Source organism: Oncorhynchus mykiss, chromosome 19 (assembly GCF_013265735.2).
Source record: "Oncorhynchus mykiss isolate Arlee chromosome 19, USDA_OmykA_1.1, whole genome shotgun sequence".
NCBI classification, from domain to species: Eukaryota; Metazoa; Chordata; class Actinopteri; order Salmoniformes; family Salmonidae; genus Oncorhynchus; species Oncorhynchus mykiss.
In genome coordinates this window covers 111,510-125,707 of record NC_048583.1, presented here as the reverse complement: position 1 = coordinate 125,707, position 14,198 = coordinate 111,510, and the positions used below count along the sequence as shown (strand labels likewise).

Here is a 14,198-nt window from a genome sequence, read left to right as displayed (position 1 = left end):
GTTAGAGGAACGTGCATTAACGCCCTGGACCAGAGGTAGTAGCCTGGGGCGGTGAGAAAGGTGTGGACGCGGTCATAATTTCACCGTAGGTTTAGCCTCTGACGTAACGAAAGAAAAGCACACCTACATTTGTCAGGGGGAGAGTTTGACGGTACTGAAATCACAAGTGTAGGATTAGGATACCGTAAACTAACATATATCACAGTCAAATCCAAGTTATTGGTCAAGGTTCAGTTGAATGCCGAGAGACGCTTTGAACATAATGGACACTCATGTGAAAGCAGGACAAGTTTACCTTCAACACAGAAATGTAGAAAAGGTAAGCACGTAACTTTATTTAGCTCACTTAATTGTACACATCCTGGTACCTTATCTATCTTGTTTTTGTGGAATGACAATAAAAGTCAATAGGAACATATTGTATTTATTTAGATTTTGAATGCAGCTTTATAGCAGTCTTGTAATGTAAGTTTTTATTTCGTTTATTTCGAGTGTTTTGATGTTGGCTATTGATGTTATCATGTAAACTGCCACCCCCTTGTTTACTCTATGTACTGTGTATGACAGCCATCTAATCCCTCCACCATTCCACTTGACATTTTAAAGTATATGATTGCAGTATACGAGGACATTTACTGTAGCCGAAATGTTGAAGTCTTTTTTGCAGCGACAGGCTGCGTTGGTAATGGTGCGTGTGTAAAAGTATAAGGGGGGAACGGATCCTCACATGCGTGTCCAGACACAGTACTGCTCACAGTTTCCTCATGGCACATTCCAACGCAATATGTCCCAAAAGGCACCCTATTCCCTTTTCAGTGCACTACTTTTGACCAGGACTCACGGGATCTCTGGTCAAAACTACTGCACTATGTAGGGGATAGGGTGCCATTTGGGATGTATATTTAAACATGGCTAGGCACACGTAAAACAACGCATGTACTGTACCTGAGCACACATACCTCATCTACCACTGCACCTTTATTTAAAAATAGGCAGATGTGCTGGAGAAGGTTTGGGGGGGGTGATATTCTGAGTGTCATTTGACTAATGTGTTGTGGGCGAAATGGGAAAACTAGATACTCACTTTTTTTAAAATTATTTTTCTCACCCACAATTTTTTCTCCCATTCTCTTGGCCTTTCTCTTTTTCTCCCCATTATTTCTGTCTTCCCTCTCTTCCCTCATCCCCTTTCTTCCCTCCCTCCGCCCTCCCTCCAGAAGTGGAAGCAGCATTGGCTGACTCTCTACCCCTCCAGCCGCTGCGGTGTAGCCAGGCTAGAGCGCCAGGAAGTGGGGGGAGGAGAGCGGGCCGGTCCCTCTGGGGTCTGGAAGCACCAGGACAAAGTTAAGGAGAAGAGGGTGATCCGTCTGTCAGAGGTAAACCTTACTGCTGTACTTGTCTTTCTTACTAGCACTGACTTTGATTAGCTGCATTATTGAGGATTTTTTGTTTTACTGGCACTGACTGTGATACAGTATGTGGTTGTCTTACCTAACTTAGTTGAATGCACTATAATTGGCTCAGGATATGGACAAGCCTAAGGCCCTGCGAGAGACTAGCGTCCTGTCTAGAGGGCGTACTTTTACATCAAACTGGCTCATGATACAGAAACAGGAGATAGGCCCCTGCTCCTATGAGCTGTTAGAGCTTGCACAAGCCTTACCCCCGATCTATCTCTTTAATGCTGAGTGCCAAGCAGAGACGCACCAAGTCACATTTTTTACAGTCTCAGGATAAGAGTGTCTGCTAATGGAGAAAATGTAAATGTAGGTGATCAGGGTCCTGAGGCTGCCCCCACACGCTGAGGCCTGCCCCAAAGACAACATGGCCGCCTTCTGTGTGGAGACCGACGGCAGGAGGTACGTCTTCGCAGTGGATAAGGACGACTGCGTGGAGTGGGTGGAGAGGATGTGTGACCTCGCCTTCCAGGTGAGAATAGCAGCTTCTGTTGTTGTCTTGTGACCGTTATGGATCAGTCTCAATTCAACATTTTGACAGTTACAGATGGAAGTAGAATCATACTTTATTAGCATTCAACAACGCTGAATTAGGAATTTGTCTCGGTATTGGTACAAGGCTAACAGCAAACGCCATTATTCACTGGTCTCTCTATCATTAAACTCTTTTCATCACCAAACGGTTATTATATAGAGGATGTGTACACTCTTAGAAACTAGGTTGTAAATGGGCTCTTCTGCTGACCCCATAGGAGAAACCGGTTTTGTTCCCTGTATAAACCTCTGTAGAAAGGGTTCTACATGGAAGCCAAAAGGGGTTCTCCTTTGGGGACAGCCGAAGAACCCTTTTAAGGTTCTAGATAGCACCTTTTTTTTCTAAGAGTGTAGGTATCTGTGAGGACAGTTCTCTCTGTCTAATGTAAATACATGTCTTGTCTCCCAGGGAGGCTCCACTGGTCAGCAGCCCCAAATTCAGATGGAGGACAACCAGATCTACGTCTCCAGGGAGGAAGGTGAGAAGCACATCAGATATCCTAGTGGTCACACAAACTATAACGAACAGCCATTCTTCTGTCTGTTTATGTCTAATGGGCGTATGATTACTGCTGTCTTGGAACAGGTTCTTCTTTTCAAAGATATTACTACGAACAAAGGAAAGATAAACACAAAATATAAAACAAGAAATAGAAATGAACACCGTCCATAGTGCTTCGGTCATGACCGCCACTCTCCCTCCTCTCTCCCCTCAGTTAGTGAGTTCAGGGTGGGTGTGAAGCAGACGGATGTAGCGATGCGCTGCGGCCTCCAGGGGGAGTACTATTGGCTACAAGTGGCACAGGAGGGGCTGGTCCTTAAGGAGGCGGAGACCAGGAAGAGTTTGCAGGACTGGCCCTATCGGCTGATACGACGCTATGGCAGAGACAAGGTCAGTAGAACCATGGAATTTAGAATCTCATTGAGCCATAGAATTAGATTCCTAATCTGTTACTAGTTTTAATCTAATGCTACTCACTAGTGTCTAATTTCAAGGCCGTCACAGTATGGTACTATGCTGCGCTACAAAGGCAAAACGCAGTAACTACATCATTTTTGGGACTGCAAATTCTGACTTCAAAGTCTTTTTCTCTCTAAAAAGACAGCAATTTCTGGTACTTCATGATATGTTCTGATCAACTGGCTTGTTCTTGTGTCAGGAAACAAAATCCCACACTAATCAGATAATATACCTGGCCATTACAAAAGATCAAAGTTACTGTGTTTGGCCTTTTTAGGGCAGTGTGGGTCCAAAAAAGGATGTGTCTAAGGATTATTGTAGGGTCATCAGTGTCCAATCAAGAAGGTTGCAGGTTATAATACGTTTGGTGCCCACATTCAGTTATGCAATTTTCCAGTGAACACCTGTGGGAATTTTCTCAAATCATTGTGTCCTCTTGGTTCTCCCACAGTTGACATTCAACATCGAGGCGGGCCGGCGCTGTGACTCTGGACCCGGAACCTTCACCTTTGAGACGTGCCAAGCTGACGTCATCTTCAGCCTCATCGAGACCGCCATACGGGAACAGAAGGCCGTCGCCGGGGACGAATGTGAGGGCGACACTGTGGTTGCTAACCGTAGCCCTAATATGCCTCGTGCTCGTTCACCACTGCCCAAACTACCAGATAGCGCAGCCATTTTGGAGGGCAGCTACAGTTTTAAACCAGTATTTTCAAATGCTATTGGCTCAGAGCAGTGTTTGTACTCACAGCCGCCTAATTTGATTGGCTCTGAGGAGTGTCCGTACTCTGAGCCAGCAGACAGTATTAAACCCAAAGCCCCCAGCCTCAACTCCTATCTGACGCCCCCAACAGCCTCCACACTCACCCCCTCCATCCCTCTACACCCCTGCAATCACCATGTCAACCGAACGGAACCAGTGTACGCCGACCCAGCAGACATCCTCTCACTCACACCCCCGAGATCTACACCACCACCACCCCCGCCCACTTCCTCTTCCTGCTCTTATCACCACGACAGCAAGCCAGAGCCGGTCTACTCCGAGGTGTACGGCCGTGTGAGTCCTCTACCTGACAAGACTCAACAACAGAAACAGAGCCAGGACCAGCGGGGGCAGGAACCTGGCAAAGAGAAACCCATCTATAGTGAGCCTTGTGTGGGGACCCCAGCCAAGGGCCCCAACACTGACCCGTTCGCCCACCTTTACAGCCAGGTCTGCAAGCCAGGCTCTTCATCACCATCTTCATCATCCCCCTCTTCCTCACTGGCCTCCTCTTCCTCCTCATCATCATCGTCGTTGACCATTACCAGGACCTTGGCCACCAGGAGGCCCACTGCTGGACGCCAGTCACCAGAGGTCATCTATGAAAACATGGGGTTCATTTAGGATACTCTGCTGCGTCTGAAATGGCACCCTATTGCCCTTTAAGGTGCACTACTTCTGATCAGCGCCCATAAGGATATATTCAGACCAATACACACATTCACTCATTTCACAATGTTTTTGTCTACTTACTTTATTTATTGAACTTGTTTTCACATACAGAATCATTGTTTTTTCTTATGATGTAATAACTTTTGTATAACGTGTTATGAATATATTGCACACCAGTGTAATGGACATGGGAGAGGGAGAAAAGAGCCACAGAGATCTTCCCGAAGTCTGTCAGTGGTCGATGTAAATGTTTTGAAACAGTGTTAGCCGCTGCCTCCTCCCCAACAGAAACCAATGACTTCCGCTCAGTCTCACATCCTTTTCCTAATTTACTTTGTTTTACTGATGTGATTCAATAAAACAATAATGGGTGTGTATCCAGTAACTCTCCTTCCACTATTTGTTTTGTGCATTGATCATTTAATTATTATTATTTTTTAAATTGTGCCCCTCAATAAATTAGACTACTGTTCATTTCAATGCTGTTTACATGGGAATATGTGAACATTGATTTTGGTTGTGGTTTAGTGAGATTTGAACGCTTCCTGGTTTAACACCCTGTAATAGTTATATTACATACTGTACTGTACCTGACCTGGAGGCTATAAGTAGCCTATTATACCGTGTTAGAAATAGCACCAAATCGGACACCGAATAGGTAGGTGAGAATAAAAAAATACGCCGTATTTTGATACACTTGAACCGTACTTTTTTGTTTTCTTGGTTTCTGTAGGCGCTTCGTTCCCCCCTGTCATCCACTTTTGATAGAACGCCCCGAGCGTTTTAATGATGCGTAACTGACGCGCGGTCATCAACGGACATTCTCCCTGATGTCACTTCTCAACATGCGGACCACCTGTTTTATGGCCGTGATCTTGTGGCTCACAACTGGTTCATCTCGTTGTCAAACACCAATTCCCAATGTTCACGGAGGTGAGTACAGTACAGTTGGACAAACGGCCTCTCTCTCTCTACATACAAAATGTATAGCAATTTTAAAATGTATCGCAATTCCTAATGGATACGGTAACGTTATGGAGGCTACAATCTAATTAGTCATAGCAATGCAAATGATGTTGCCTAGCAAACAAGTACATTTGTAAGAAGTCTATTATCAGCACCCAGTGTGGTTTTGGTAGGCTAATTTATTCATCTGGGAGTGGAAATGGTTAATTACTTAATCCAACATTTAACCAGATGGGAAGGTTTGAGGCATGGTCGAGAAATGCCCATTAAACAACACCTTTAAAATGACTGAATACAGGCGTGTCATTTCACTGCTGTTTTCACTAAGTACCTGGAATAATGCAGAGTGAGTATAGACTGGGGTTACAGTGTTATCCTAGTTTTGCCTGCTTTCATGGAAAGATAGGCCTAGGCTATAGGTCTTAGATTGTAATACAGAGAATGTGGAGGATTAAGATGCCCCACTCTTTGTGGTGTGTGTGTGTGTGTGTGTGTTAACACACAAATGCAACAAGGAGCAGTTTACCGGACACATATTGAGCCTATGTCACGGACGAAATAGCAAACGCAAAGGAGAGTTTAGCCCCAAAATTGTCTACCTAAATCAGCATTGAGTGACTGTTGAGTAGGGGTTTATTTATTACGCTGATTCTGTTGCAAAACATTTCTTAAACGGAATGAAATGGGGAGGGACCTAACTGAATCTGTCCAATAGAAACCATTTTTTGTTGTTTGGACTAATTATTGCATCCCAGCTCTGGGTAGCAGCCGACAGACCACAAGAGTGTTTCTCAGTAGAGGAAGTGACACAATTACTGATGCTTAGATATGGTTCCCTAAAAGTCCCTGTAAGTCAGTCTCATCCTTCGCACATTCACTCAAAGGTCAAAGGCAAATAAATGGGGTGGAGGAGGGGAGTCTATATATTACGGAGCCCTGGTCCAAAGTAGTGCACTGTAGGAAATAGCCATTTGGGGCACATCCCTAATGTTATGTCCTGTTCTCCTCAGGGTTAGGTGCAGTTCTGGGGGTGTCCAACGCCAGCGTCCTCCTGCAAGATCCCAGCTCTGAGACACTCTACCTGGGAGCCAGAGGCTCCATCCTGGCCCTGCACACCTCCAACCTCACCTGGAAACACCCATCAGTGAGAGAGAAAGGGAGGGAGAGACAGAGAGGGGGGAGGGACAGGGACATAAGAGGACGGAGGGAGGGACAGGGAGATAAGAGGGCGGAGGAAGGGGGGGACAGGGAGATAAGAGGGCAGAGGAAGGGAGGGACAGGGAGATAAGAGAGCGGAGGGAGGGACAGGGTGATAAGAGGGCGGAGGGAGGGAGGGACAGGGAGATAAGAGAGCGGAGGGAGGGAGGGACAGGGACATAAGAGGACGGAGGGAGGGACAGGGAGATAAGAGGGCGGAGGGAGGGAGGGACAGGGAGATAAGAGAGCGGAGGGAGGGAGGGACAGGGAGATGGGAGGGAGGGAAGGAGGGACAGAGAGATAAGACGGCGGAGGGAGGGACAGGGAGATAAAAGGGGGAGGGACAGGGAGATGGGAGAGTGGATGGAGGGATGGACAGGGAGATAAGAGGGGGAGGGACAGGGAGATGGGAGGGAGGGAAGGAAGGAGGGACAGAGAGATAAAAGGGCAGAGGGAGGGACAGGGAGATAAGAGGGCGGAGGGAGGGACAGGGAGATAAGTGGGCGGAGGGAGGGACAGGGAGATGAGGGAGGGTCAGGGAGATAAGAGGGGAGAGGGAGGGTCAGGGAGATAAGAGGGCGGAGAGAGGGATGGACAGAGAGATAAGAGGGGGAGGGACAGGGAGATGGGAGGGAGGGAAGGAAGGAGGGACAGAGAGATAAAAGGGTAGAGGAAGGGACAGGGAGATGGGAGGGACAGAAAGATGGGAGGGGGGAGACTTCTTCACTTGACTGTCTGTGTGTGCACGGTTATCTGTGCATATTTCCACTCTTGATCTTAGCTAACTGGCAGTGAAACGAGTGTGTATTTGTTTCGGTGTTTTCATGATGGGAGTATTCATGACCACAAAACCATAGAAAAACCTACGTCTTACCTGGGACAAACACACTATGCCAGACATTGATTAAACCTAGTCCTGGACAACTTTCTCAATAGAGATTCTCCACTGACACTGCTTTTTAGTCCAGTACTGGGCTTAACCTGATGTTTAACTGTGTGATGTAACTGTATGATGTTTAACTGTGTGATGTAACTGTATGATGTTTAACTGTGTGATGTAACTGTATGATGTTTAACTGTGTGATGTAACTGTATGCGTTTGTGTGTTCTCTCTTTGACTTCCGTCTCTGCAGATTAAGTGGGAGGCAACAGAAGAGGAGAGGAAGTCCTGTATGGGGAAAGGCAAGAGAGGGGTGAGCAACGTGGGGTGCTCTTGATCTGTGCGTGTGTGTGTGTGTGTGTGTGTGTGTGTGTGTGTGTGTGTGGTAAGAGATGGCAGTGGCGGCTGGTGGGAGGAGCTATAGAAGGACAGGCTCATTGTAATTGCTGGAATGCAATAGATGGAACGGAGTCAGACATGTGGTTTCCATATGTTTGATTTGTTTGATAACATTCCATTCCAGCCATTACAATGAGCCTGTCCTCCTATAGCTCCTCCCACCGTCCTCGCTGCTCTGTAGTGTATCTACGTGGTTAAAGGTGTCGGTGAGATGCCATGCTTCACACCCATCACCTTTGCCTTTTGTCATACTCATCTATGTCATGATGTATGATACCGTTACCATAACGACTGCTTTACTGACTCTTCAGCTTCCTGTCAACAACACATCACATCCTGTATGTTTGGCTTTCAGATGACTTTTCACTTTGTATCTGGTCATCTTCAAAGACTGATAAACAGAAGCATGACTTACCTTAAATAGTCAGGGAGTTAGAGTTCTTCACTACCGTTTATTCAATGGGAGTAATATGAAAACCAACCTTGGCCTGTACACATTGTGTTCCTGGCACCTGAGTTGAGAAACCCTGCATTGTACTTCTGATTATAACCATATTTTATTGATCTGTTTAGAGCCAGGTTCTCCTTATCTAGGATCATGCTATCTACCCCAAATCCTAACCTTAGCCATTATGGTGAGGAATGTAAACTGACCTGAGATCTGTGTCTAGAGGCAACTTTATCCTGCTCTGTTATGGCCCTGTGGTAAGAAGGAGTTGCCAAACACGCTTCAGCCTAGCTTAAACTAAAAGGCAATCAGGGACTTGAAAATCCCCAAAATATTCCTTATCCCAGGGCACTTGAACTGTTTCCGCATATCAAATCAAATCAAAATGATTTATATAGCCCTTCTTACATCAGCTGATATCTCAAAGTGCTGTACAGAAACCCAGCCTAAAACCCCAAACAGCAAGCAATGCAGGTGTAGAAGCACAGTGGCTAGGAAAACTCCCTAGAAAGGCCAAGACCAAGGATGAAACCTAGAGAGGCTATGAGGGGTGGCCAGTCCTCTTCTGGCTGTGCCGGGTGGAGATTATAACAGAACATGGCCAAGATGTTCAAATGTTCATAAATGACCAGCATGGTCAAATAATAATAATCACAGTAGTTGTTGAAGGTGCAGCAAGTCAGCACCTCAGGAGTAAATGTCAGTTGGCTTTTCATAGCCGATCATTAAGAGTATCTCTTAAGCTCCTGCTGTCTCTAGAGAGTTGAAAACAGCAGGTCTGGGACAGGTAGCACGTCCAGTGAACAGGTCAGGATTCCATAGCCGCAGGCAGAACAGTTGAAACTGGAGCAGCAGCACGGCCAGGTGGACTGGGGACAGCAAGGAGTCATCATGCCAGGTAGTCCTAAGGCATGGTCCTAGGGCTCAGGTCCTCCGAGAGAGAGAAAGAAAGAGAGAATTAGATAGAGCATACTTAAATTCACACAGGACACCGGATAAGACAGGAGAAGTACTCCAGATATAACAGACTGACCCTAGCCCCCCGACACATAAACTACTGCAGCATAAATACTGGAGGCTGAGACAGGAGGGGTCAGGAGACACTGTGGCCCCATCCGATGATACCCCCGGACAGGGCCAAACAGGCAGGATATAACCCCACCCACTTTGCCAAAGCACAGCTCCCACACCACTAGAGGGATATCTTCAACCACCAACTTACCATCCTGAGACAAGGCCGAGTATAGCCCACAAAGATCTCCACCACGGCACAACCCAAGGGGGGGCGCCAACCCAGACAGGAAGATCACATCAGTGACTCAACCCACTCAAGTGATGCACCCCTCCTAGGGACGGCATGGAAGAGCACCAGTAAGTCAGTGACTCAGGCTCTGTAATAGGGTTTGAGGCAGAGAATCCCAGTGGAGAGAGGGGAACCGACCAGCCAGAGACAGCAAGGGTGGTTCTTTGCTCCATAGATCGTAAAGAATTAGAGATACAAACAGGCTTACGTTTTCCCCATCTGGTAATCTTAAATGGCACCCTAGTCCCCTATTCAGTGCACCACTATTGACCAGGGCCTATAGGGGAGAATAGGATGCTGTTTGAGACATGTTTCTTTGTCTCCCTCTACAGGATGACTGTTATAACTACATCTGTCTGCTGGAGGTTCTGAAGGATGGAAGGATCTACGTCTGTGGCTCCTACGCCTACAATCCCAAGTGTGCTTTCATTGTCAGTCACGTTCTCTCTCCTCTGTCGCTTCTCATACTCTACACCTATATTTTCATTATTATTATGATACTCTACACCTATATTATTATTATTATTATTGGTATTATTATTATACTCTACACCTATATTATTATTATTATACTCTACACCTATATTATTATTATTATTATTATACTCTACACCTATATTATTATTATTATACTCTACACCTATATTATTATTATACTCTACACCTATATTATTATTATTATTATTATACTCTACACCTATATTATTATTATACTCTACACCTATATTATTATTATTATTATTGGTATTATTATTATACTCTACACCTATATTATTATTATACTCTACACCTATATTATTATTATTATACTCTACACCTATATTATTATTATACTCTACACCTATAATATTATTATACTCTACACCTATATTATTATTATTATACTCTACACCTATATTATTATTATACTCTACACCTATAATATTATTATACTCTACACCTATAATATTATTATACTCTACACCTATATTATTATTATTATACTCTATTCCTATATTATTATTATACTCTACACCTATATTATTATTATTATACTCTACACCTATAATATTATTATACTCTACACCTATAATATTATTATACTCTACACCTATATTATTATTATACTCTACACCTATATTATTATTATACTCTACACCTATAATATTATTATACTCTACACCTATATTATTATTATACTCTACATCTATATTATTATTATACTCTACACCTATATTATTATTATACTCTACACCTATATTATTATTATACTCTACACCTATATTATTATTATACTCTACACCTATATTATTATTATACTCTACACCTATATTATTATTATACTCTACACCTATATTATTATTATTATTATTATACTCTACACCTATATTATTATTATTATACTCTACACCTATATTATTATTATACTCTACACCTATATTATTATTATACTCTACACCTATATTATTATTATACTCTACACCTATATTATTATTATTATTATTATACTCTACACCTATATTATTATTATACTCTACACCTATATTATTATTATACTCTACACCTATATTATTATTATACTCTACACCTATAATATTATTATACTCTACACCTATATTATTATTATACTCTACACCTATATTATTATTATACTCTACACCTATATTATTATTATACTCTACACCTATATTATTATTATTATTATTATACTCTACACCTATATTATTATTATACTCTACACCTATATTATTATTATACTCTACACCTATATTATTATTATACTCAACACCTATATTATTATTATACTCTACACCTATATTATTATTAATATACTCTACACCAATATTATTATTATACTCTACACCTATATTATTAGTATTATTATTATTATACTCTACACCTATATTGTTATTATACTCTACACCTATATTATTATTATTATACTCTACACCTATATTATTATTATTATTATTATACTCTACACCTATATTATTATTATACTCTACACCTATATTATTATTATACTCTACACCTATATTATTATTATTATACTCTACACCTATATTATTATTATACTCTACACCTATATTATTATTATACTCTACACCTATATTATTATTATACTCTACACCTATAATATTATTATACTCTACACCTATATTATTATTATTATACTCTACACCTATATTATTATTATACTCTACACCTATATTATTATTATACTCTACACCTATATTATTATTATTATTATACTCTACACCTATATTATTATTATACTCTACACCTATATTATTATTATACTCTATGAGCCGTCCTCCCCTCAGCAGCCTCCACTGGTTCACATACACTACTAAATATAGACTGTGTGTGTGTTCAGGACCCAGTGACGTTTGTCCTAGTGAAGGAAGGTGGTGACAAAGTGAAGATGGAGAATGGGAAGGGGAAGTGTCCTTATGATCCCAGACAACCTCACACTGCTGTTACTGCAGGTTAGACACACACACTGCTGTTACTGAAGGTTAGACACACACACTGCTGTTACTGTAGGTTAGACACACACACTGCTGTTACTGCAGGTTAGACACACACACTGCTGTTACTGTAGGTTAGACACACACACTGCTGTTACTGCAGGTTAGACACACACACTGCTGTTACTGCAGGTTAGACACACACACTGCTGTTACTGTAGGTTAGACACACACACTGCTGTTACTGTAGGTTAGACACACACACTGCTGTTACTGTAGGTTAGACACACACTGCTGTTACTGCAGGTTAGACACACACTATGCTGTTACTGCAGGTTAGACACACACACTGCTGTTACTGTAGGTTAGACACACACTCTGCTGTTACTGCAGGTTAGACACACACACTGCTGTTACTGTAGGTTAGACACACACTGCTGTTACTGCAGGTTAGACACACACACTGCTGTTACTGTAGGTTAGACACTCACACTCACAAACACGCTCACACTATCACATCCTGTCTATGTGTGTACTGTAGATGGAGTGCTGTACACCGCCTCCCCTTCTAACTTCCTGGGCACGATGTTTGACATCACCAGGGCAACAGGTCAAGAGGTGCACGTACATCAGTCCATCAACTGGCTCAGTGGTGAGACCCATCTGTCAATCACACACACTCCCAATGCATGTTGGGAAAGATGATAAAATACTTCTACTGTCCAAACTTCTGTAACACCAAACAACAACAGAATGTGTCCAATGAAGAGTTTAACTCAGGATGTGGTTTAGCAGTGTAGTGTTACTTACCTAATGAGTTCTCTTTGATGATGGTCTACATCTTTAACCATCCACGTGTTTTATGCCAGTAAAGTCATACCGTATAAAATAAACATCACCACAGCTCTGATGGAAACAGGATGTTTTGGTACAGTTTTATAAATGCTAACAGATAACTTGTCCGTTGGACATGGTGGGATATTTTTGTGGCGGTAGAATGAAGGATGTGAGAAGTGGAGATGGAAACATCTTTATATGCTAGTATTGATGTAACAACCATCATAAGTAAACTGGGAGTCATGGTTGTGTGGTCCTTCCACTACGACTCGGGAAGTCATGCAGTTTATTAGGCTACAGATGAAATAACTGAAAGTGCAAGGCGATTTTGACGCTCTTTTCCAATAAATATCGAGGGTCTTATTCTGGTGACGTGATGATCGATGCTTGACTGCAGTTTGACAAATACAAATGTTCTTGCTCTTATCGATAGTAATCTCATCATGTAGACTAGTGTTGCCACACTGTATCTGTGAGCTGTTGGCTAGAACGCTCGTGCCAAGACCAGAATATGCACATTTGCTACTTAACCTAACCTGAGATATAACTATCGGTACAGTTGAAAATGGAAACACATTCAACTTTACATTTTTATTCGGTACATGAAAACTTAAGCGAAAAATAATGTTTTGTGTGTCTACATCATCACACATTGATTTTTATCTGCAAAAAGACAGTTTAGTGGAAACACCACTGATGAGAAAATGTGCAAGTTTGTCTGGGGCTACAAGGAAAATGTGAACCGTCGGGGGTGTTGAGGACTGGAGCTGGGAAGCACGACACACAATATGTCATTAATATGTCATTCTCTGATGAGTCCAGATCCAGAGTTTGTGAGTTCGGCCCTGGTCAGGGAGAGTCCTGGAGATGATGATAAAATCTACTTCTTCTTCACGGAGAACGCCTTAGAGTACGACCTTTACACCAAGGTCAGGGTCACACGGTTGGCCAGAGTCTGCAAGGTGAGATACATCTCTCTCTCTGTCTGTCTGTCTCTCTTTCCTCTCTTTCTCTCTCTCTCCCTCTATTTTGCTCATGTGTGCTTTGACTCGTGCTCTCTCTCCATCCTTCTCATCCCCCTCTCCCCCATCCCTTTCCCTATCTGCTAGGGAGACGTGGGGGGCTCTAAGACCCTGCAGAAGAGCTGGACCAGTTTCCTGAAGGCTCAGCTGGTGTGTCAGGACCGGGACAGTGGCCAGCACTACACCGTCCTGACCCACGCCTACCCCCTGGAACACCGCCTGGGAGACCCCAGCAGCACACACTTCTACACCCTCTTCACCTACCAGGGGTAAGGGGGGAGAGGGGAAGAGAGAGGGAGGGAGTAGGGG

General features: G+C 43.1%; 2 protein-coding genes across 2 annotated transcripts; both read left to right on the top strand.

Moving 5' to 3' along the window:
* The first annotated feature begins 58 nt into the window (after positions 1-58).
* Positions 59-4,767, top strand: LOC110534586 (docking protein 2). The gene is made up of 6 exons (XM_021619497.2): positions 59-319; positions 1,218-1,376; positions 1,771-1,929; positions 2,401-2,470; positions 2,708-2,883; positions 3,404-4,767. The coding sequence occupies exons 1-6, from the start codon at positions 239-241 to the stop codon at positions 4,337-4,339; spliced, it is 1,581 nt and encodes a 526-aa protein (XP_021475172.2). The 5' UTR covers positions 59-238; the 3' UTR covers positions 4,340-4,767.
* A 136-nt stretch (positions 4,768-4,903) lies between these two features.
* LOC110533215 (semaphorin-4E-like) lies at positions 4,904-14,162 on the top strand. The gene is made up of 8 exons (XM_036955454.1): positions 4,904-5,320; positions 6,364-6,497; positions 7,684-7,743; positions 9,913-10,011; positions 11,937-12,048; positions 12,572-12,682; positions 13,690-13,829; positions 13,977-14,162. Exons 1-8 carry the CDS (start codon positions 5,218-5,220, stop codon positions 14,160-14,162), a joined length of 945 nt encoding a protein of 314 aa, XP_036811349.1. The 5' UTR covers positions 4,904-5,217.
* The last annotated feature ends 36 nt before the right edge of the window (positions 14,163-14,198 follow it).